This window comes from Colletes gigas, unplaced genomic scaffold (assembly GCF_013123115.1).
Source record: "Colletes gigas isolate AHSC1104 unplaced genomic scaffold, ASM1312311v1 Colletes_gigas_Sc00020, whole genome shotgun sequence".
In the NCBI taxonomy this organism is placed as follows: Eukaryota; Metazoa; Arthropoda; class Insecta; order Hymenoptera; family Colletidae; genus Colletes; species Colletes gigas.
In genome coordinates this window covers 112,389-135,468 of record NW_025106649.1, presented here as the reverse complement: position 1 = coordinate 135,468, position 23,080 = coordinate 112,389, and the positions used below count along the sequence as shown (strand labels likewise).

General features: G+C 36.6%; 1 protein-coding gene across 3 annotated transcripts in view; it reads right to left on the bottom strand.

The window, feature by feature from the left end:
* Positions 1–1,518: 1,518 nt before the first annotated feature.
* LOC122400930 (heparan sulfate glucosamine 3-O-sulfotransferase 5) overlaps positions 1,519–23,080 on the bottom strand; it is a 113,711-nt gene continuing 92,149 nt past the window's right edge. Inside the window, exons 1-3 of one of the 3 annotated variants that reach the window (XM_043402707.1) lie at positions 14,304–14,464; positions 10,614–11,115; positions 1,519–9,813 (exon numbers count right to left, since the gene is read on the bottom strand). In XM_043402707.1, coding sequence (XP_043258642.1) covers positions 9,217–9,813; positions 10,614–11,111 — 1,095 coding nt within the window. In that variant the 5' untranslated portion in view covers positions 11,112–11,115; positions 14,304–14,464 and the 3' untranslated portion in view covers positions 1,519–9,216. Of the gene's footprint in view, positions 9,814–10,613; positions 11,116–11,661; positions 11,783–14,303; positions 14,465–23,080 lie in introns of those variants that run through there. The other 2 variants (XM_043402708.1, XM_043402706.1) reach the window with 2 other exon arrangements.

The window sequence follows — 23,080 nt, the reverse complement described above, 5'->3', positions numbered from 1 at the left end:
AAACATGTTCAAACATGATGTATGTTCTGCATTTTTTTTAAATTTGGAGATATTATAGATGTTCACGTCGAAGACCTCCAAACATCTTCAAATATCTTTGTCAAACATCATGTATCATCTCCATTTTTAACACGTTCACTGCCAGATCAAAACCGAATAATATAATGCAAAAGTAAAACTTTGATTTTGGGCCATTGTAAGCTACATAACCTAAAATTTTGTTCAATATTTATATTTGTAACCTTGTTAAAATTCATAAATTTTATTTAAATTTATTTTTCTCATCGTCTTAACTTGAGAATTAATTTTTCTAGTATTATAATGGTAAATCCTGTCACCCATATATGGGTGACGCGACAGTGAAAGTGTTAAAAGAATCTGAAGATATTATAGATATTGAAACATATTCAAATATGTTCAAACATCTTATATGTTTTGCATTTTTCTTTAAATTTGGAAATATTATAGATGTACACGTTGAACATTTCCAAAGATCTTCGTCAAAACATCTTGTATGATCTCTATTTGTACAGGATTTTGGAGATATTATAAATGTTCACGGTGAAGATCTTCAAACATCTTCAAACATGTTCGAACAGCTTGTATGATCCCCATTCCTTACAAATCTGGAGATATTATTGATGTTCACGTTAAAGATCTTCATACATCATGTATCATCTCCATTTTTAAAAGAATCTAATGATATTATAGATGTTGAAACATAGTCAAACATGTTCAAACATGTTGTATGTTTTGCATTTCTTTTAAATTTAGAGATATTGTAGATGTACACGTTGAACATCTGCCATCCCCATATTTAAAAAAAAATCTGGACTTAAGACAGTTTGGAAGTATATTTTTCAACTTTCTCTGCCTCGTGTGTTAAAATTTTAATCACCCGCACGTAAATATAGAAAGTAGTGACTCCATTGCTAAAAAACGGGGTAGAAATTGTTGCTTAAAATCGGGGATTATTGCACTTTTCATGTCCAACTGACACAATTAAATTATAAATTCCTCTTTACCATGAAAATTAATTTTTTTGAACTCCTTGTAAGGATAAGTTATTACATTTTTTAATTTTCCTCTATTATCACTTAAATTTTTTCGAAATCATGCTTCTCACTTATGTGAACGGTAACGATGGTCAATAACAGTAGAAAGTATATACTTTAAATGAGTATTATATTACTGATATTGATAACAGACTGCAAAATGGTTGACAAGTAGATGAAAAGTAGAAAGTATATAATTTAAATGTGTATTATATTACCAATATCAATAACAGACTGCAAAATAGATAAAAAATGAAAAACCCAACGTTTACGCCACAATTTCGAAAACATCCGGCGCAAAGAAGGTTCGCGTCGATCCTTCACCGTTCTATTATACGCGTTTCAGGATTCCCGTTCATCGATGGTATCACGCGTCCTCGTTGTTCCACCGATCAATGGAATTCTCATGTCGCGATCCCTCTCCCCCGGTTTTTTCCCTGTCCAGAAACAAATGGTCAATTTTATCGAGAAGTTTTATCTCCGCGTGATATACGAGACCCGTCCCCGTTGCCCCCACCACCCCCCTTTTCTTCCTTTTCATCCCTGATATCCCTACTTCAATCTCGTGCCTTGGATATCGAAATGGGCGTACATCGAAGGATCTGCGATATAAGGTCCATTACGGCGACCCGAATGGAAACATCGACGGGGCTATCTGTAGATTTACGTTAAGGCGAGCAGGGAAATCGACGTCACCAATCCCGATAGATTCTTTCAGGATTTCTGTCTTTCAAGCTGGACAGCGCCTCTCGACGTCTCCGGCGGATCTTTTTAAATTAATCTGAGTGGCCCCCGTGGGACAGTTTTTGGCTCCTCGAGTCTCTCTTCATCGAATTTTCAGAATAAACAAACCCACGAAATTAGTTCATTTTTCGAATAATTTTTTTTTTTTTTATACAGATTATTTTGAAAATTTATCCAATGATGCTTGTTTATAATAAAAATACCCCCACAGAATTGGTTCATTTTTCGAATAAAATTATTTCCCTTTTTATACAGATTATTTAGAGAATTTATCCAATGGTACTTGTTTATAATAAAAATAAACCCACGGAATTGGTTCACTTTTCGAGTAATTTTTATTTTTTTTTATACAGATTATTTAGAGAATTTATCCAATGATACTTGTTTATAAAAAAAATACCCCCACAGAATTGGTTCATTTTTCGAATAAAATTATTTCCCTTCTTATACAGATTATTTAGAGAATTTATCCAATGATACTTGTTTATAGCGATGTTTTAAAAATATACACGAAATTGCTCCCATTCTGTATTACGTTATTAAATTTCATTTTTCCACGCTTTCAGATACGATTCGATACGTTCGAACTGATACGACGAAAAATAATTATTGCGAAGAATTTTTATGGTAAAAATTATGAAGTAGCTTACGTTAAGATACATTATGAATTTTTCACTTTTGTAAATAATAAATTTCGACATTCGAGCAAACGTTGATCGAACAATATATTAATAATATATTAACAGTTAACCTCATCGCGCCTGTCAAGCAAAAATATGCAATTCAACGAGTTAATTCTTAATCCATAAATACATAATTGTTCCTATTCCATAGTAAACGTTTAAAGTTATTATTGCCTTAACTCCTTTAATAATTCGTATATTACATAGACTATAAAAAACTGTACTTCGTTATATCACATTTTTTGATATGTATGCGTTACACCATTACGACCTAATTCTTACGCGAAAGCAGACGCTGGGGCGAGCATTTCTCAAATGCAAAGAATCTTTAAGTATCGGGGAATCCCTTATTATGAATCCTTAACACGACGATATGTAAATTCGCGATAATTTTTGAACCATATCGAAGCAAAAATCCTTCGACGATCTTTAATTTATTATAATACTTTCTCGTTTCGTACTTTCAATGATAGTTATCCTGCTTATGGTACCACGTAGCGAATATCGATCAAACATAATTGAGGCTTCGACTGCTTCGTTCCAACCTGTCTTTGAGGACTCCAAGTATTAAGTAACATGTAAAGAAAGTAGCATTCGCGAGTATAATGTATCTGAGAGGACCTAAACGTACATAAACATACGTTTAATAAAATATAATAGAATAAACTTGACTTTTATACTTATGGGGGATCACATATTTATACAAAAAATAGTTAACAAATTTGTATTGCCTCGTAACCACTTCATGATTTAGCAATAATAGTAGAAAAAGAAATTTGGAGTCTACTTGTCAGATTCTGTCTCAATTTATGTATTAATACTCTAATTATTTAAACAGTTTTATTTACAGAAAGTGCTGTAACATGAATAATAAATATATTTTCTTCAGACTCAATAGGTAATTGCACGTGAATGCTACTTTCTCAACTCACTCTCCAACACTGTTTCTACCTCAATTTCATTCAAACCTATCTCGACCAAAGGTGCCTTAAAAAGAATAAATTAATTTTACACTAGCTTAACCGGGTCTTCAGATTCCATATTTGAAGTTACAGAGCTCACAAATATCACTTGCTAGCAATTTACATCGAATTTGATTGATATAACGAATCCACATTCCAATTAAACAAAAGACTGTTTTTTTAAATGAAATCGTTAATAAAAATATGTGCATCCGTAAATCTAGAGTTAAGAACACTCGTAGGAAAAGTATGGTAAAAACGATTAAGCTTGAAAAATAATACCAACCGTAGTTTTCAACGTCTCCATTCGACACTTCCGGTAGAAACAGCGTCGAACCCGAGAGTGGTACACGCTTGGAACGTTCACCCATCATCGTCCTAATTTGTACGGCGAATCGATCGTAAATAAAAGATGTCGTCCTTTCGTGGAGCGCGCGAAACGGAACGCTACCGATTGGTCGACCGGGAGCGACGAAATCAAAGAGCACGGGTCGCGCGGGAGCCCTCTTTGTCCGCCCCTGAGACCCGATCCCCGCGGATGGGCTCTCCTCCTATACACAATAAGCTTAACGACTCGATATAACAACTTCCAATGTGGATTATAAAAATATTAAATCTTCTGTAATATGAACTAGTTAACCTATATGATATGTAAACTCACGGACCAATGTGATCCATGGCGACGGAGGATCCACGACACGGACCGTCCCGATCCCCGATACAGAGAAACGGTCGTCTTCTCGCGTTTCTCGCGAACGGTTTCGTATTCGACGAACCCTCTCGTCTCTATTTTATTTTGGCCGGCGTTACTGTTACTTCGTGTGAATCGTGTGGTCTCTCTGTGTGTGTTTGCGTGTAGTGTGTGTGTGTGTGTGTCTGTTTACGCGCGTCCGTGCTATACACGGTGCAACGGAGACTGGCAGAAAATGTAAACAGAGGGCCCTAACACGACTACAAACTATATTGCATCAAATAATACGGTTGAAGATTGGGAAAAATGAGTTGAACGTGTTGTTCAAATCATCAACTGAATCATTTAGAATTAATTTAAATTCTAACAGTTCAAACACACAATTAACGTAAAAGCTACCAATTGTAATAAATAGATAAATTAAATGTTGAAATATAGTTCTCCTTAATTTGTATCTTCACTCCTCGTTTACATTATCATGTAACAATACTAACACGTTGACTGCCAGACCAAAACTGTACGACTTTTTCTGTGATCGAGAAACAAAGATAAACTATACAAATTAAAATTTCTCTCAGTAATCATTCTCGTAACCATATTAAAATTCATGAATTCTATTCAAATTTATTTTCTTTAACATTTCAGCTTTTTAAAGATTCCAAATGTAAAATACCCATATATGGATGACGTCAAAGTGTTAATATCGAGGATGAGAATTTATCGTTCAAAATATTAGCTTCATCCCTATCATTTTATTACGGTTTCGGCCCTGGCGCAGCTGTTTATCTTTCCAGCCAGTCCTCGTTGCACCTGGTTATAGTTACCTCTCGTCTGCACCACGCGCGTGCACCCACGGAACAAGACGCGCGCTGTCTTGCGCGCAGCCACGTGGAGGAACGTGGGTAACGGCGTCGATGGATCATTCTCCCGAGCGGAGATCGATCGACCTAAATACCCGCCGCCGCGCCGATGTGTGCTCGAAATCGTGAATCGCCCGACAGACGTCCGCCCCATCCGAGTAACGACCCTCTCCCGACCGGCGTTTACAGCATCGACGGGACGCTCCTGCGGGATACCAGCGACCGTGGGATATCGAAGATCGTACCCGTCGAAGCTCCTTCACCGTCCACGATATTTCTAACGGCGATTCGGATCGATTCTGCACGCTGCGCTGATCCTCCGCTCTCTACGGCATCGGGTAAACTCGTTACCCCCACCCGGAGGAACGTTTGAGCGATTCTGCGCGCGCTGTTAATCCCCCCCGCTCCCCGGGGCTAATGAGTCGCCCCTGACGGGGGTGGTCTTGGTCTACGACTTTTCGAAAAATCGATCTTTCGCTGGCTCGTTTGAGTTTTACATTTGGGTCATCTGTTAAGCAGCTTGATCATTGAATTTTTTTTTTTAAATTGGTATTATGAAATCTGATGGGACTTGATGGAATAGTATAGTTTGTGTTAAAATTTAAGATCGGTAATTGGTTTGGAAATTGATGTTCTGGTGTTGCATCTTCTTTGAGTTTTTGGTAGGTACACTTGAAAAATAGTTGATCATTACTAGACTGCGGATCTTCATGCAAATTCATATTTTTATTAATAAAATTAATGAAATTGGAGCTTTGTAGAGGGTTGTCTCAACCCCTAGATATAATAATTTGTACCTTACTTTAAGTATTTCTTATATTCTTGCATATGAACTAAATTCTGTAGTTTTTTGAAAATTAAAATTTCCCATAAATGCATAAACATCCGCAGTCTAATCATTACCTTTTAGGTATATTATTGGGTATATACCTTTTAGGTAAGTTATACTTGAGGGAACAATATAATTTGTGTTAAAATTTAAGATCAGTAATAGGTTTGGAAAATTGATGTTCTGGTGTTGCATTTTCTTTGAGTTTTAGGTAGGTACAAGTGAAAAATAATTGATCATTACCTAGTTATACTTGAGAGAGCAATATAATTTGTGTTAAAATTCAGAATCACCTCTATTTTTTAAAAAATTGCTATTTTTTGTTGCAACCTCTTTGAGTTTTAGGTAGGGTCACTTCAATAGTAGTTGTCTACTACCTAGTTATTAATCATATTTTATAAATTGCAATGGCAAAGAATATAATTTGTGTCCCAATTCGAAATCACTCTAAATTTGTGAAAAAAACTAGATATATTGTTGCATTTCCTTAAATTTTAGCCTGATGAGTAGTTATTCATCAGTTTTTTATAAATTGCAATGACAAAATCCAATGAGACTGGATGCAATATAGTGGATAGTATAATTTGTTCAAATTCAGGAGCACTAGTATTTTTGAAAGAATTAAAGAAGTGAATCACTATCTAGATGATGATTATCCTTTTCAAATTGTACTTGGAACAAAATACGACGAAACTTAATGTAATATAATGAAGAATATCATTTATATTCAAATTATAAACACTTCTTATTGGATCACAACAGAATTTCTGAGAACATTATTGCATTTCCTTGAGTTTTAGGTAAATATACTTCAAAAATATTTGATCATTACCTACTTGAGGGAGCAATATAATTTGTATTAAAATTCAGAATCACCTCTATTTTTGAAAAAATTGCTATTTTTCGTTGCAGCCTCTTTGAGTTTACATGCTCAGTATCTGATCACCTAGTTATTCAGTAATTTTTTTTAAATTACAATTATAAAGTCCCATGGCACCTAATAGAACATCGTGAACAATATAATTTGTGTTATACTTCAAGATCACCTTTACTTTAAAAAAAATGAATGCTTTGGTATTGCATCCCTTTTCAGTTTTAGATAGAATCAGTTAACAGGGTAGTTAATCACTATCTAAATGATGATTCTTCTCTTTAAATTGTACCAAAAACAAACTTAAAAAATGAAAAAAACTAGGCATATTGTAGCACTTCTAAGTTTTAGCCCAGGATCACTATGCACCATTTTTAAAAAATTGCAGTCCTGACAGACCCAAAGAGACCAGACCACCCCCTCAAATGAAGTCGAATCAACGCTAAAAACTATTCTCGCCGATTTCCCCGGAATCATCAGTTTCAGATCGAATGAGAAATAGAAATGGAAGATGCGGATGACAAACTTTATATTCTTGTCCTATAACGCGTTAATCGAGAAAATGAGAATGTGTAGCTGTTGCCAGGACAGCGTTACGCGATCCTGACCGACGCGCGAATATTGTGTGCGCATGTCATTTAGGAAGTAACCGGATTATTCTCGATTTTTAAACCATCTGTCATCGAGCGGGATAAGCTGTCTCAAGTGGAAATGTTGTGATTCTCGAACGTGCGTATCGTCGGTGATCGCGCAACGCGTCCGACATAATTATGAGGCGATTTCTTCCCTGAGATTGGCTCGATTCCGCGTGGCGGATGCCCCGCCATCGCTGTACGAAACTTCGACGCGATTCTGCTCGCTACGACGAGAATATACTATTCAATTTTCGTCTAAACGTGGAAAATAACAATTTGGAGATTAATTAAAAAATTTAAAACCCTCTTGGCTCGCGTTTATCGTCGATCGACCGCTCGATGAATTCCTAAAATCTCCCCGTTCGAATTTATACCATAAAACGTTTGATTAAATTTTAATCAACGGGTTCGCTGAAATGTTAAGCGCGCCCGTTACACGCTTGTCGGATTACATTGTCGAAATTGCTGAACGGGCTAAGTGCCAAATTATCCCGTTTCAATGCATACGATCGCGGGGGCAATCATTATCAATCTCCGCACGTCACGTTCCGAGGATGAAAATCTTTTTTCGCCGCGAGAAATCGGTCTCGGCGGCGCATTGAAAAAGCAATTCGAAGCAATTAGCACGCAAGGACGAGCGACTGAAACGCGAACGCAAGAGGGGACTCAGGATCTCTGCTAATAATGAAGAGTTCCGGGCAGAGCATGTATCCATTAAATTGCATGCACTCGATTTAATGGCTTCGCTCGTTGCCACTGGGCTCTCCAACGACCACTCCAGGTTCGCGTGCTCGAGTGCCCTTCCTACAATCCTCGCAGGATTGTTGCACTTTTAAGGAATCCTCATCGCACCTTTCCATTTTCTAACCACCCCATCATCATCCTCGCTCTTTTGCATTTTATCAACAGAGTTCCAGCGTTCACCCTCGTTTGGTACCGTTGGGTCATGCATCTGCTTCAATTACTTTTGTTTTCGGTTGATATTCTCTCTAATTGTCATTTCACTATATAATAGAGGCTAATGGAAATTATATGATCGATTAAGTGAAACACTTTTTGTGAAAACAGCCTCGCCTCAAAGTCAGTCGAGGAGTGTACATATAGGAATCGGTGGTCGGTCGTAATTGCGAGAAAGGTTGCCCTCTGGCGGCGAGCGCAAGAGGTGTCTCCATAGTTTTCTATATACGACCCAACGATACCAGTGAGGCGTACGATTTAAACTCGTGTGAACTCAAGAAATGGAAATACGATTCCGGTTTTGCAAATGGTGGTATCAAAAAGATGATTCCGTTCAACCGTGAGAAACCGTTTCTTCCGATATTCGAGCACACGCACGGCGCGCCAGGCCCGACGCCATCGAGCCGCTACCCCATTTTGATCTTACAGCTAATCAGTAAAATATAAAAGGTACTCATCCTGATCAGCCTTAATTCTCTCCACGATGAGGTGTGCCAGTTACTATCGAAGCATTCCGTTCCGTAAGGATCTTCCGACGATCGTCGAAACGACGAACGCACCGGCAACGACGCGCTTCCGAGCGACGCGGCTGCAGACACGACGCGATCTTCTCCGCTCGAATCTTCGTTCCGACGATTCCCGCCATGTTCTCCACCGCCGTTTGCATTTTCTTCACCGTCGAGTTCTTCGATGCCGTTCTCTTCGGTGTTCCTCGATTTAACGAATCCCCCGATACCTCCGAGTTTCCCGCTATTGCTAGCCTCACTTGGATCCTGCTCGAGCGCCAGAACCTCGTTCGCGTTGATTTTGTTGGGAGAACAGCGGACCAGCCGTGTTCTCGAACGGATTCTCGCCTCGACGATCCATCGTGACTGCGCGCAAAACCGTTATCGGCGGCGACAGCGATCGAACCGGTGCCTCTACGACGGTTATTCCTCGGGCCAGCCGAGATCCTCGCCGACGAGCTCGTAGAATCGTTGGTTGTGCTCGTTGAAGAACCTCCTAAGCTTGGTGACCACCACGGGGCTGACTCTCGGATGTCGCCTGCCCTTGCTCTCCTTCAGACACTTCTCAGAAGTCTCGTTACGCAAACAGTAGAACCCCTTCGTGTGGTTGAAGTAGAAGTTGTGTCTGCCGATTCGCGAATCCAGACCGAGGAAGCTCTCGATCCTCCGCAACTGCGGCACAGGATCCTCGATCAGCTGGTCGCCGTTCACCACGAGGATCTGCTCCCTGGAGAACACCTCCAGCCATCTGTGCATGTACGTGTGATAGAGAGAGATCGCGACGGGTCTGTAGGACTCGTTGATGGTGCCGTCCGGTCGTATCACCAGCTCCTCGAAGCTACGGGCTGCTTGCTGTTGCTGCAGCTGCTGGACACTCCGGGGCGTCCCGTTCGTCACGGTGGACGCGGTCGCGGCGTGCGTTCGCAGCTGAGTGTAATCCGATATCGCTCTGGTTACGGGCTCGCGCACTATCAGCAGCAATTTCACGCTCGCGTTCATTGCACGGATCCTCTCGGGCACCTGGAAAGCGTCAGAAATTCTTATACCAGTTCCTTCAGTTTCGAGGATAATTATTGACATTGTTTGGCGACGCTTAATGGTGCAAGGCGAGACCTTGTCTACTTCAAAGATGATGAAATTTTGGGTTACAATGCAATGTACCCATAGAGAGATGACTGGGTGATTAGGCACCTGGCAAACTGAACAGAACAAGGGTGTAGATTGTTTAGTTTAACCAACAGAAAACACCACACTCTTACCTTCTTAGCAGTCACACTACATGATAGTAGGATCTCTGTATCTACATGTGCATTTTTGTTTTATAGATGGTTAATATTCTGAGCTTACTGGCTACGCCCATGTCTCTATAGTGGCTTGCATGAGATAGCAGAGTGAAAGAAAATGGAAGCAAAGTGAGTTTGATAGTGGATTCACCAGTCCTGTCATAGTTGTTGGGACATTGAATGGTTGGTCGAGTACTTGTGAAAGAGTGTAGCCCTCTACTGGTGGGTGCTTTAGATGGCGCCACATATCCTACTCTATCTTGCATACCTAACCATTAAGTCATCTGTCTATGGTACATATTCAACCCTGGTACTACTATTGGGAGATGAGCTGATGATACAAACTTGCAATTCACCACGCCCTTAAATAAGCTAAGAAAGTGGAAATTGGGTGGAACGTACAGATGATACCCATTGCCCCTTGCATCGTTTAGCTTGTGAATAGTCTATAGCCAACATCTCGTCTCCCAATAGTAGTTCAAGCAGTAAAAGTCACTAGATTTTCAAGTTACTAGAACGAAGTGAATAGATGCTGACCTCTGGCGTGACGAAGTAGCTAGGACTCTTCTCGATGGTGATCTGGCCCCTGAAGGAGTAGGGCATTTTCCGTCGATACCATTCGAGACCTTTCCCATAGTTGTCGTCGCGGTCGAAGAAGTGAACCTCGCCGGCGGCTTTCTGGATCTGCGGATGAAGGAAGAGCATCTCCAGGAGGGCCCTGGTGCCGCACTTGCGCACCCCGATGATGATCGCCTGAGGTAGATGTCGGCTGGTGCGCGGGAAGTGTACCTTGCTGGAGAAGAGCAACGGCGGTGTGGCGCGTACTTGCGATACGAGCTCGACGGTACGACCCTCGACGGCGGAGACCGCGTGCAGGCTGTACACGGCGCTGTCGTAGAGAATGTGGAAGGTCAGAAAGAGGGAGAGGAGGACGACCGTGAGGAAAGCGGCGGCCATCTTCGGTCTGGATATGCCAACCACCAGGATGCAGTCCGAAGTGTCGCCCTCGGCCGGCCTCATAGCAGAGCGGGACATCCACCTGGAAACAAATTTTAACGTACTGTCAGAAAATTAGTTAACCATCAGCAATGATGAGATTTTATTTTTTTTATATTGTGGTGGCTTGATGTATGGAAATAGGTAGTTGGTCGACCACTTGTGAGAAAGCTGTTGATCTCGTAGCCCTCTGGTGGCGAATGTGGAAAGTGCCGATATTATACAAATACAATCGAAACAATAATTTGATTTTATTTTAATAAACAGGAACAAATGTTAAATGCATGTTTGGTTCATTGCCTCAGAATTTGCATAATGGGTATCATTCATTTTGTTAAAGCTAAGAGCAAGTTAGATTTTTGAATTCTGCAAATGGCTTGGAAACTATAGCTATACGTTTTGAGGTTATATGTATAAGAGAACTTCTTCAGAATGTTTGTGAAATCGATGAGATTTCCCTAATTTAATTCAGTTCAATAATTATTGAACTAATTGGGAGATACAAGAGTTCATATGAGAAAATTGTTCATACTATTACTTTCTATTATAGAAGGAAATGAGCAAGATAGCAGGAGGGAAGAAAACTAACTAATTCGATAATCAGTCGAGGATCAGACGAGCGCTTGTGAGAGTGGTACAGGTCCAGCGTCTCCCTCTGGCGGCGAGTACAGGAACCATCACCACGATACAACAAGCGACTTTGATTTAATAATCAAGAAAGAATAAAATAAACTCAATAAAAAATAATAAAGAAACAATATTATTCAATCCTTCCTTTTGTTCTCTTAAATGAAATTATACTTATGGTCCCCAAAGCTTGGTTTCAGCTTCAGGAGGTCGTTCTCTGTAAATCAAACCGTTGCATCCCGGTAATCGTTCCGCGATGGCCGAAGCGGTAGTGCATAAATGTTTCGAGGAACGAGCTCGTTATCATCGGCCCCTCGATCGGGCTCGACGGAGACCGCGAGCATTTACCGGATTACAATATGTCCCCTTTCTGTCGGGCGGCACGCGTGTCGGCGTCACGCAACGTCTGCATTAGCAGCACGCGCCGGCTGTAACTTATACTTTCCACGCCGCAAGAATTATTAAGACCGTCGTTGTTACTGATCATCGCATGCATACTGATAAGACCCGGTTACACGGTCGTTCGCATGTGCTCCGCGAGGCGTGCACCGCCCGCGTATTACGGTTTTCGTCTGGCGAAACGTGCCCGTCGGAGTTTCGTCGGTTCTTGTCCCCGCGAATAAGCATTCCCACGGAAAACGCGACGCCCACGCTCGGTCCATTAAGTATTTACGTTTCAGGAGGATGGAGGGGGGTGTGTATAATTGAAACGCGATAGAATATAACTGGAGTTGAGCTTCGCGAGAAGAGTATTGTTCTCGAGTTGCGTAACTGCGAATTCAATATGGCGTCGCGTCGGTCGAACGAGCGTGAGTCTCGGAGCCACCGATGGTGCATTCAGTCGTTGTAACAGCTTTTTATTGTTATACGATGTAACTCGATATAGGATTATAAACAATCCACTAACAATTAATAGTTTCTTATTTTTCATTCATTTTGTAGTCCATTATCAATATTAGTAATAATACTCATTTTAAGTATACATACTTATTACTAGTAATTACCACAATTACATTTATATAAATGAGAAGCTTAATGTCATACAAATTAATTTTGTTATATTACACACTGAGGGGTGAGTTGTTACAACCTTAATTTATAAAGCAAATATTTAGTAAATGATACAACTCACACATAAAGACCTATAACAAGTTTAATTTAAGCTAATTTTTTCCAGAGTAAATTTCAACTACAAACGTAAAAGTTACATTATTAACAAAACCTGTTCCACTTAATTTTGTGTGTAAAAAATATTCACGGCACATTACCAATCCACAGTAGTTATTTTTATTATATTAGTATTAATTTTTAGTTATTATACGCAATGAGAAGAAAGTAGTTCTCGTACAGAATATTATCCCGAATGAATTTCTGTTGCTAATTAACCGTTCTCCTACCCTACGCGGAGTAAGATTTTTAACGAATTTATTCGGTGGAATTACTTTTTTAATCGCAGTTTATTAAAATATTTTCCTGGTGAATGTTAAGGTATTGGAATCGCGACAAATTAAGTCCTTTCACGACCACGATTGGAATTAGAATTTTCCTCGATGGAGTTTTCATCGAAAGATTACCGCTGAACGCGTTTCTGTGAGATTACTGTAGAATTACAACTTCTAATAAATTGTCGGGACCGTCGTAGAATCGTTGTTAATAGAAACAGAATATTCAGAAAAGTCATTTAAATTCGAGCAAAAGATACTATGGAAACGTGCTGCTCTCAGTATTGTTTGTATTTGCATTCATACGCTTTGTATGCACCTTTGGTAGACGCGATAGAACTCGAAAGGAATATATTTTAAGAGAAGAGGCGTTTGAAATTCTTTCTTGCTTAAACCGTGAATAATCCAAACCCAGATGTAAAAAGAGTGAGATTCTAAACAATGGAAGTACATGACACTTGCAAAAAATGGCAAAAATGAACTTTCATCATTTTACAGCTTTTGTTACATTCAAATCCCCATAGTGGTTCTTGCATTTTAAGCGAGGAAAGGATTTCAAACGCCTCTTCTGAAAAAGAGCATATAGAGCTGTTTTGCCTGAGGCCAAGCGCGAAGTGTTTTGGGATTACAGAACGGTTAATTAGCAATAGAAATTTTTCAGGAAGTTTCCAGCATACAAGCTCAGAGTTGCTTTCACGATAAGCTTATCATTATTAAGATTGCAAAACCGCGAAACGAGCTTGTCTTACTATATTTTTTATTATCAGTTTATGAATTTTTGGATCTCCGATTTCAGTGATAGCTATTTCTTTGTTCTTGTTGGATTGTTTACATATTTATGAAGAAGCTCCCCCGTTACATTATTCATGCTACGGTGCAAAAAACTGTAAATTCATAATTCACCGGCAATTAACAATTTAAATAGATCGTGTATAATTAATCTGGAACTTAAAGGATAAAAATGTGGATGGAAAAACGATATTCTACGTTTCGACGTGTAAATTATACGAAAATAGTGAAGAAAATTCTATTTTAGAGATACAGTGAAGTCGAGATAACTCGAATCTTAGTAGCAATATTAAAAATGAATTAAATTTTACTTAAATTGGAGATTTTGAGAATAATCAGCAACAAGAAACGATTATAAATAATTGTAACTTACTGTAAAAATAATTCTCAAACTCACTGAACGACGTCAACAGTCACAAACTTAGTTTTTCTTTGTTTATCTAAGCACTGTTTATGATACTATCGGTTGTCTTGGTAAGAATAGACAAAAATAAACGTCGAAACGCGAATGAACGAAAGATTTAGGTACAATTTCTTTCGAGAAATCTTTCCAGTGATTAACGAAGCGACGGAATTAATAGTGGCGCGCGTTTGCACAAATTGCATCTCGAACACGCTGGTGTTTTATCGATACTGGTGAAAACAATAAATCAAGGAAGTAAGCCCGCATGCACTCTCGCGGAACGAGGGGATCTTTCCGAAGGAAGAAACTGTACACCAGATAAGAGTAATCACGTCGGAAACGCTGACATCAGCCGCGCGATATAAGTATCTGTTAAGTAAGATTAATTAATCATTTTCAGCCGTGAAAACTAAATGAAAAAGCATTTCCTATCCATTAGAACATCATCCAAAAAATCTGATACACGTCACGCTCGCGTGATATCGTGTTCATCGTGTAATTTTTATATTGTACCGTAGATATTTCTATTTTTCTTTTCGTTTTCGTACTTTGATCGAACTGACACGATATCGTGTTCTTTGTATAATTTTTATATCGTGCAGACATTTTTATTCATGTTTTTTCTTTGCTATTTAATCAAATTAATATGTTATGCTCTTTCTGGGATCTTTATATAAAATCTATTTTACTTTGATAAGAGAATTTTGGAACAAATAATATATATTTCTTTATTTTAATCAAACTAATAAACTAATCAAACTAATTCTTCGAAAAATTTTGTTTTGATGAGATCATTTTATTTTCCATTTAGTTTCGAATAGTAAACTCAATAGTAAACAGTTTAATTTTGTGTTTGTTTTTAATTTTTAATGTTATATTACTCGATATCTCTTTTTTAATCAAATTAATATAATATGCTCTTTCTGTGATCTTTATATAAAATCTATTTTATTTTGATAAGAGAATTTTAAATCAAGTAATATATCTTCCTTTTATTTTAATAAAATATATTCTTTGTAGAATTTTGTTTCGATGAGATCATTTTTATATCGTACGACAGAAATTTTTATTCATTTTTTTCTTTGCTATTTAATCAAATTAATATGATAATTCTCTTTCTATGATTTTTATATTAAATCTATTTTATTTTAGTAAGAGAATTTTGGAACAAGTATTATATATCTTTCTTTTATTTTAATCAAATATATTTTTTGAAAAGTTTTATTTCGATGAGATCATTTTATATTCCATTTAGTTTCAAATAGTAAACTTAATAGTAAATAGTTTAATTTTGAGTTTGTTTTTAGTTTTTAAAATTATATTACTCGATATCTCTTTTTTAATCAAATTAATATAATATGTTCTTTGTAAATTCTTAGATATTTTTATTTTCATGTTAAATCTATTTTATTGTGGTAAGAACATTATACCAATATTCTATAATTTAAAATGAGATGAAAATCAAGAACAAAGAGATTTCTCGAGAAAATTGAACGTCACGAGAGCTTTCGAGTGTGAAATAAATATAAACGAAATATTGTTTATCACGTTTTATAAGAAAATTTTGACCAGTTTTCAAACAAGGACAATAAAGTTGGAATCCTTTTGCGGGGTACGCGTTCGATCGACGTTCAAAGTGACTTTTCGAGAACCGAAGCTTTGAAGGAATAACATTTCCTCTCTCATTTCGATTCATTTTGACACCTGAAATAATCCTATTTCCGATTGTTCTGACAGCTTACAAGGAAAGTTTCGAATCCCGCGATACGTTGAAATTCAATGCGCGATATCAAAGTGGAGGAAAAGTTTTCTACGTTAACCCTTTCCGCTGTCAGTCAACTTACGCGTTTTCGAAAACTGTCGGGGTCACTTTCAGCGAAAATTCGTGTCACGGTTTCATCCGCCAGTTCCAAATTAACTTTTCCTGGGTTTCTCTTCTTTATTCCAATACTAGCAAGTGTTGGAATAATCTAACAGTTTGTATCGATTTAACCCTTCGCACTCCGAATTATATTTCAATTTTGTTACCAGCAGCTTCCAACGCCTTTAAGTGTTTTATTTGAAATTTACCTGTTAAAATATCTGTTTTATTTACTCTGTTGTTGTGTTTTGTAATTTTGAAGTGTATGATATGAGATAAAAATTGACGTCGAATCACACTCGACATAGGAGTGCAAAGGGTCAAAGGGGTAGCTTTTTCGTTTGAAAAGTAAGTAGTTTTAAAAAATAATTTTGATTCTTTTGATACTAAGAAAAAAAAAAAAATTACTAGCCCTTAAATATGCGAGTAACACGACGTCCCTGACGCTCATGATCAAGTGTTTATTACTTGAAATATATCATAACTTGGAATACTTGGGTTTGTGGCTTGGGGTCACCATTCATCTAAATTACTTTTTCGAGTCGAGTTTCCAGAATTTTGTAACAATATACACTTCTTGGGAGCAAACATCAAGGCCTACCTTCGTCGATGCACATAGTATCGATGCTTACCATAACTGTAGAACTAAAATCGGGTACACATATGCTCGCGACTGTCGCCTAATATCGACCTCCTAGAAAATTAAAATGCTACAAGGAGGAGATAGTCGTGAATCGATAGAAGTGAAACAGTCAAAGCGAAATATTCTGTTTCAAATGGGTCAGCGGTAGTTATAGTCGAATAATCAATGCCTAATAGTCGAAGACGGGGTTTAAAAAGAATTGTCTGAGAGTCAAAGTTTGATATTCGTAACCCAGTGGTCACTATCTAGTAATAGTTGTAGTAAAATAGTCACAGTCAAACGTTAAAAAGTCTCCGGGTCTCCACTCGCAGCAACCTCCACGTGGTGAGACCTGGTAATCGGTGTACCCACGATAGAAAAGTTCTTCCTCGTGGCTAACGCCGAGCTAATGGCTGCGAATTTGAAGTAACTTTTCTAAATATTGTGTTAAGGATTCTGAAGGAACCTTAACATCGCTGGGTTTATGATACGGACGTGACTTCTCAGCTATTGTTGAGGATCAGGGCTTCGAGACATTTTTACTTGGAAATTACGTTAGGGTCACTAACCCTTTGCACTCCTATGTCGAGTGTGACTCGTCATCAGTTATTATCCCAGGAGATCCTTTTTCAAGTCCAAACCAAAGAGATATCGTAAAAATTACAAAATACTACAATAGTGTAAATAAAACAGATATTTAATTGAATTTGTTTGTTCCTCTACTTGTTTAAATTGCTTTGTTTTATGTTGGGAGCTGTTGGTAACAAAATTGAAATATAATTCGGAGTGCAAAGGGTTAAGGAACCACCAAACTCAACTCTACACGGGACTTGGAATTTTTGGAGCTCTTCCTTGCCTCTTTGCAGTCTTTGGCTTTCCCCAAAGATTGTTTATTTAAAAAGGGACAACATTCTCGCTCACTCCTGCATGGTGTATTTGGACACTGGACATATGAATAAAATTATTCATGATAGGGACTCTGTAGACCGTCTACCTTGAATTTAGTGATTACGTTTCCTGAAGAAGTTTATTTCACTATCAATTGGAATCTTTTACGATACAAATCAATGATCACGATATCGTGATCAGCGTGTAAAGGTAATTTGTTGTTGAAAGAGGCAAAATTCAGGGACATTCTCTGCAGCCATAATTAAACTGTGAATCTTTACTTATTTATGCAAATTCATATTTTTATTAATCGAATTAATGAAATGGGAGCGTTGCAGAGCTAAATATAATAATTCGTATCATGTTTTAACTATTTCTTATATTTTTGCATATTAAGCTTCTTGAAAATTAAAATTTCCATATAAATGCCTGAACATCCGCAGTCTAGCTATAATCGTACATTTCGCTGGTTCTATATTCCGTTGTTAAATATAGATGGTCCTGTTATAAAGTTCAGATGGTCACTATAAAACGTCCCCATCCATTCATAGAGTTTGTAACCTAGTTCAACCGGCTCCGACAATATTAATTTATCGTAATGGGATTCGACGGTCAACCTATCACGATTCTTGCCACAACAACTGTTTTCGCGTACAAGGTGCGGATCGATAGATCACTCGCTTGGCATTCAGATAACCCCGCGTGTCTTTTCTCGATCCGTAGGTCTTTGGTTATCGCGCGAAAACGTGCTGTGATTTAATTACTTGAGTTGTATAAATAATTCAGAAACCAAACGAATTCTCTCGGTGTTCGTTATTAAAAATATCAGAATTATCCCGGGAAAATTTTTCGTTGTTTTCCTTATTAAAAATTCGAACCTATACAGGGTGTTCGGCCACCTCTAGCAAAAATTTTAATGAGCGATAGTAGAGGCCAAAATAAGACGAAAATCAAGAATACTAATTTGTTGATGGAAGCTTCGTTAAAAAGTTATTAACAATTAAATTCAAAAATTTCAAATCGTTCTGGAAAAATTATTTTCGGTTGCGGGGGTCAACTACAATCATTTTTGGTGAGTACACATACCTCCGAAATCCTATCTACTTTCGAGAAAAAAAATCGAGTAGGTGCTGAAATTTTTCGGCGAAAAAAAATTTTTCAAATCGTTCTAAAAAAATTATTTTCGGTTGCGGGGATCAATTACAATCATTTTTTATCATTACACATACCTCCGAAATTGTACGCACTTTCGAGAAAAAAATTCCTTACTGAAAATCCAATTAGGTGCCTAAATTTTTCAACGGAGAAAAAAAATTGCAAATCGTTGTGGAAAAATTATTTTCGGTTGCGGGGGTCAATTACAATCAGTTTTTGTCATTAGACATACCCACGAAATCCTGCCCACTTTCGAGAAAAAAAATAGAGAAGGTGTGAAATTATTCGAGAAAATTAAAAAATTGCAAATCGTTGTGGAAAAATTATTTTCGGTTGTAGGGTTCAATTACAGTCATTTTTGATGAATAGACATACCCCCGAAATCTTGCGCATTTTCGAGAAAAAAATTCAGTAAGGGCGGCACTTTAAACGTTAATAACTTTTTAACGAAGCTTCCATCAACAAATTGCTATTCTTGATTTTCGTCTTATTTTGGCCTCTACTATCGCTCATTAAAATTTTTGCTAGAGGTGGCCGAACACCCTGTATACGACTTCTAATAAAAATTTTTCTTCTATGAGAAGATCATTTTATATTATATTATTCCATTTTATATTATACGAGAGACATTTTTATTTACTTTCACTTTGCACTTTAATTAAATTGATATACGTTCTTTTGTAATCTTTATATTAAATTTATTTTATTTTGATAAGAGAATTTTGGAACAAGTAATAAATCTTTTTTTATAAATAATAATATAATATTCTTTGAAAAATTTTGTTTCTATAAGATCATTTTATAATAAATTATTCCATTTTTAATTCCAACTTTAATATTTATATTCAATTTAGTTTCAACTCGATAGTGAATAGTTTAATTTTGAGTTTGTTTTCAGTTTTTAATGTTATATTACTTGAAACTTGAGTAGAAATTTAATTTTGTTCATTTGTTTGTCACAGAACTAAATAAAGAGTCTATATATTAAATAATATTACGAAATCTTCAGTTAAATTAAAACATGTTAATGCTTACAATCATTCAGTGACATTTTTAATAACACATTTACAAACAATTTTTGAAGTACACAATTAATGTCTAAGAACAGTAGAAGATAAAATAGAATTTGTAAAGAAATTTTTTCATCATTTATACCATTCAAAATGATAGCAGAAAAAAAACGAAAAAAAAAGTTCGTGGACTATCCTAGTGATAGATAACAAACAGTTGTTCGAATTAAAATAGCCGCGGAACGGTGATCCTGATTGCTTTCTAAATTAATTGATTATTTGGCTGACGACTAACTAATAGAATCTGATTGCTGGCCTAAATTGGCCGAAGCCCAACACTGACTAAATTGACTGACTAATGCTAACTGGGAGCCTCAGCGTTTCTGCACCCCAACTGATTGATTAAATGGAGACCTAATTGCTTCCAGCGTGCTGACTGATTTCTGACAAACTATTGTGAGCCTGATTGCTTTCGTGCTTTCTCGCTGACAACTTTATTAACTTGTTTCTAGCTAACTTCCAACATCGATACACTCTGTATAACACGTATGCACTGGTGGACTATTGGTAGAAATGTCCTAGGAGAGAAAAAATAACAACTTAACGTTAACAAATTTATTTACGTACGATTTAACTCAATACTACTATTTATATACAGGATTTTCTTAATTCCATAAATTCGTTAAATTATACAGGGTGTTCGGCCAACCCTTGGAAAAATTTTAATGGGAGATTCTAGAGGCCAAAATAGGACGAAAATCAAGAATACAAATTTGTTGATGGAGGCTTCATTAAAAAGTTATTAACATTTAAAGTTCCGCACGTATTGAATTTTTTTCTCGAAAATGCGTAGGATTTCGGGGGTACGTCTATTGACCAAAAATTATTGTAATTAACCTCCTCAAATGAAAATAATTTTTTCAGGACGATTTGAAATTTTTTAATTTCGCCGAAAAATTTCGAACCTTCACGAATTTTTTTCTTGAAAGTGGGTAGAATTTCGAGGGCATGTGTAATGACCAAAAATTATTGTAATTGACGCGCCTAGCTGAAAATAATTTTTTTAAAAGGATTTGGAATTTTGTAATTTTGTCGAAAAATTTCACACCTCCTCGAATTTTTTTCTCGAAAGTGGATAGGATTTCGGGGATATGTCTATTGACTAAAACTGATTATAATTGACCCCTGGAAGTGAAAATAATTTTTTCAGGACGATTTGAAATTTTTTAATTTTGTCGAAAAATGTTACACCTTCTCGAATTTTTTTCTGGAAAGTGGGTAGGATTTCGGGGGTATGTCTATTCACCAAATATTATTGTAATTGATCCCTGCAACTAAAAATAATTTTTTTTAGAACGATTTGGAATTTTGGAATTTTGTCAAAAAATGACATCTACTCGAATTTATTTTTCGAAGGTGGGTAGGATTTCGGGTGTATGTCTATTGACCAAAAATAATTGTAATTGATCCCTGCAACTAAAAATAATTTTTTTTAAATGATTTGAAATTTTTTAATTTTGTCAAAAAATGTCACATCTACTCGAATTTTTTTCTCAAAAGTGGGTAGGATTTCGGGGGTATGTCTGTTCACCAAAAATGATTGTAATTGACCTCAGCGACCAAAAATAATTTTTTCAAAATGATTTGAAATTTTTTAATTTAATTTTTTAATAACTTTTTAACGTGGTCAAGAAATTTATATTCTTGATTTTCGTCTTATTTTGGCCTCTAAAATCTCCCTTTAAAATTTTTCCCAGGGGTTGCCGAACACCCTGTATATTAACAAACTGACACATAAATGACAAATTTTAATGTTTAAAAATAATTCTAAATATTTCTCGAAAAATTCTGTTTTTAATTATCGAATTAATAGAATGTAATTCAGTTAATTTGGTAATAATTTACATTTATTAACGAATTATCAATAGCATAAACAGTGATGGGAAAAAGTTCTCTCCAAAAATACCCAAATTAGTCAAAAATGGTTTTCGATTTCGCAGCAATTCATTTTAATTATTAAATGAATTATTTCCTTTGTGCGCTAAAGGGCGATTATTAACTGCATTGTTAAAAAAATCTCGTAAACCATTTTTGTCGAACGTTTATGCAAACAGCCGAGCATAGATCAAATATTTTTCTGCCTGAGTACCATTCGCACACTAATGGACTATGGCAATTCTCATTGTTCAAAATCTCATAAACCATGGTGCATCGACGGAAATGTCTGAATTCGAATAAAATATATTTCGGTTCACTAGCCACGTACAAATTTTCATTAAAATCGATACCCAACACTTCGTGTCGTCCACTGATAAAATCCTTCGACTGTAAACTAACCTAAGTTCCATCGCCATACTAATATAAAACATAGAAAATCTAAAATATAAATTTTTTATCGCACAACGTAACTTCTTCTCAATCCTTTTCAGATACCTAAAGTAGATAAACAATTATAAAATAAAATCCTATATGGTCTACAATATTAATACGTCGTGTATAATAAATAACAGGTACCAAATTTGAATTTACATTTTGAAAATTTACAATATATAAATACGACAATCTTTACTATTTCTCTCGTGAAAATTTATTAGTTCCAAATAAAAAAAAAAGATTAAAATCTACGAGTTAAATAGTAACAAAGGGTTGGCGATTTTAAAAATAAAATTCTAAAGCCTGTAAATTATTAATACCGACGCTAAATTATTAGGAAACAATTTCGTGATGTCGCAAGAAAATTCCATAATGTGTCCCAGTAAACTCGCGAATAAAATATTTAATATACAGCACGGACACATTGACGTCACTACGGCGGAAGCTCGAATGACAAACTGAACTTTCACATACGTGATGTAGAAACTTAACCGAACACATTTCCCGGGTAACGTCGCACGATGTTGCAATTCTAGGAACCCCAGTTTCATTGCTTCTACTGTAATCGATAAATCAGCTGTTTCTGCCTCGGGCCACCAAGAACAAACCACGATATACTGTGTCGGATACACCGTGTCGGGGGAGGATAATCACGTGAAAAACAATCAACTTCGATAATCCCCTCGTAATATACATCGAACGAACAATTCAAGCACGATGCACCATAATTCGGTAGATATTCCCACCACTTAATGCTAATGCGAGAAATTGCTATCGAAATCTTCACACGAAACGGTAATTTCAAAAGAAAAAGTTGCACGGAATGATTTTTAATACA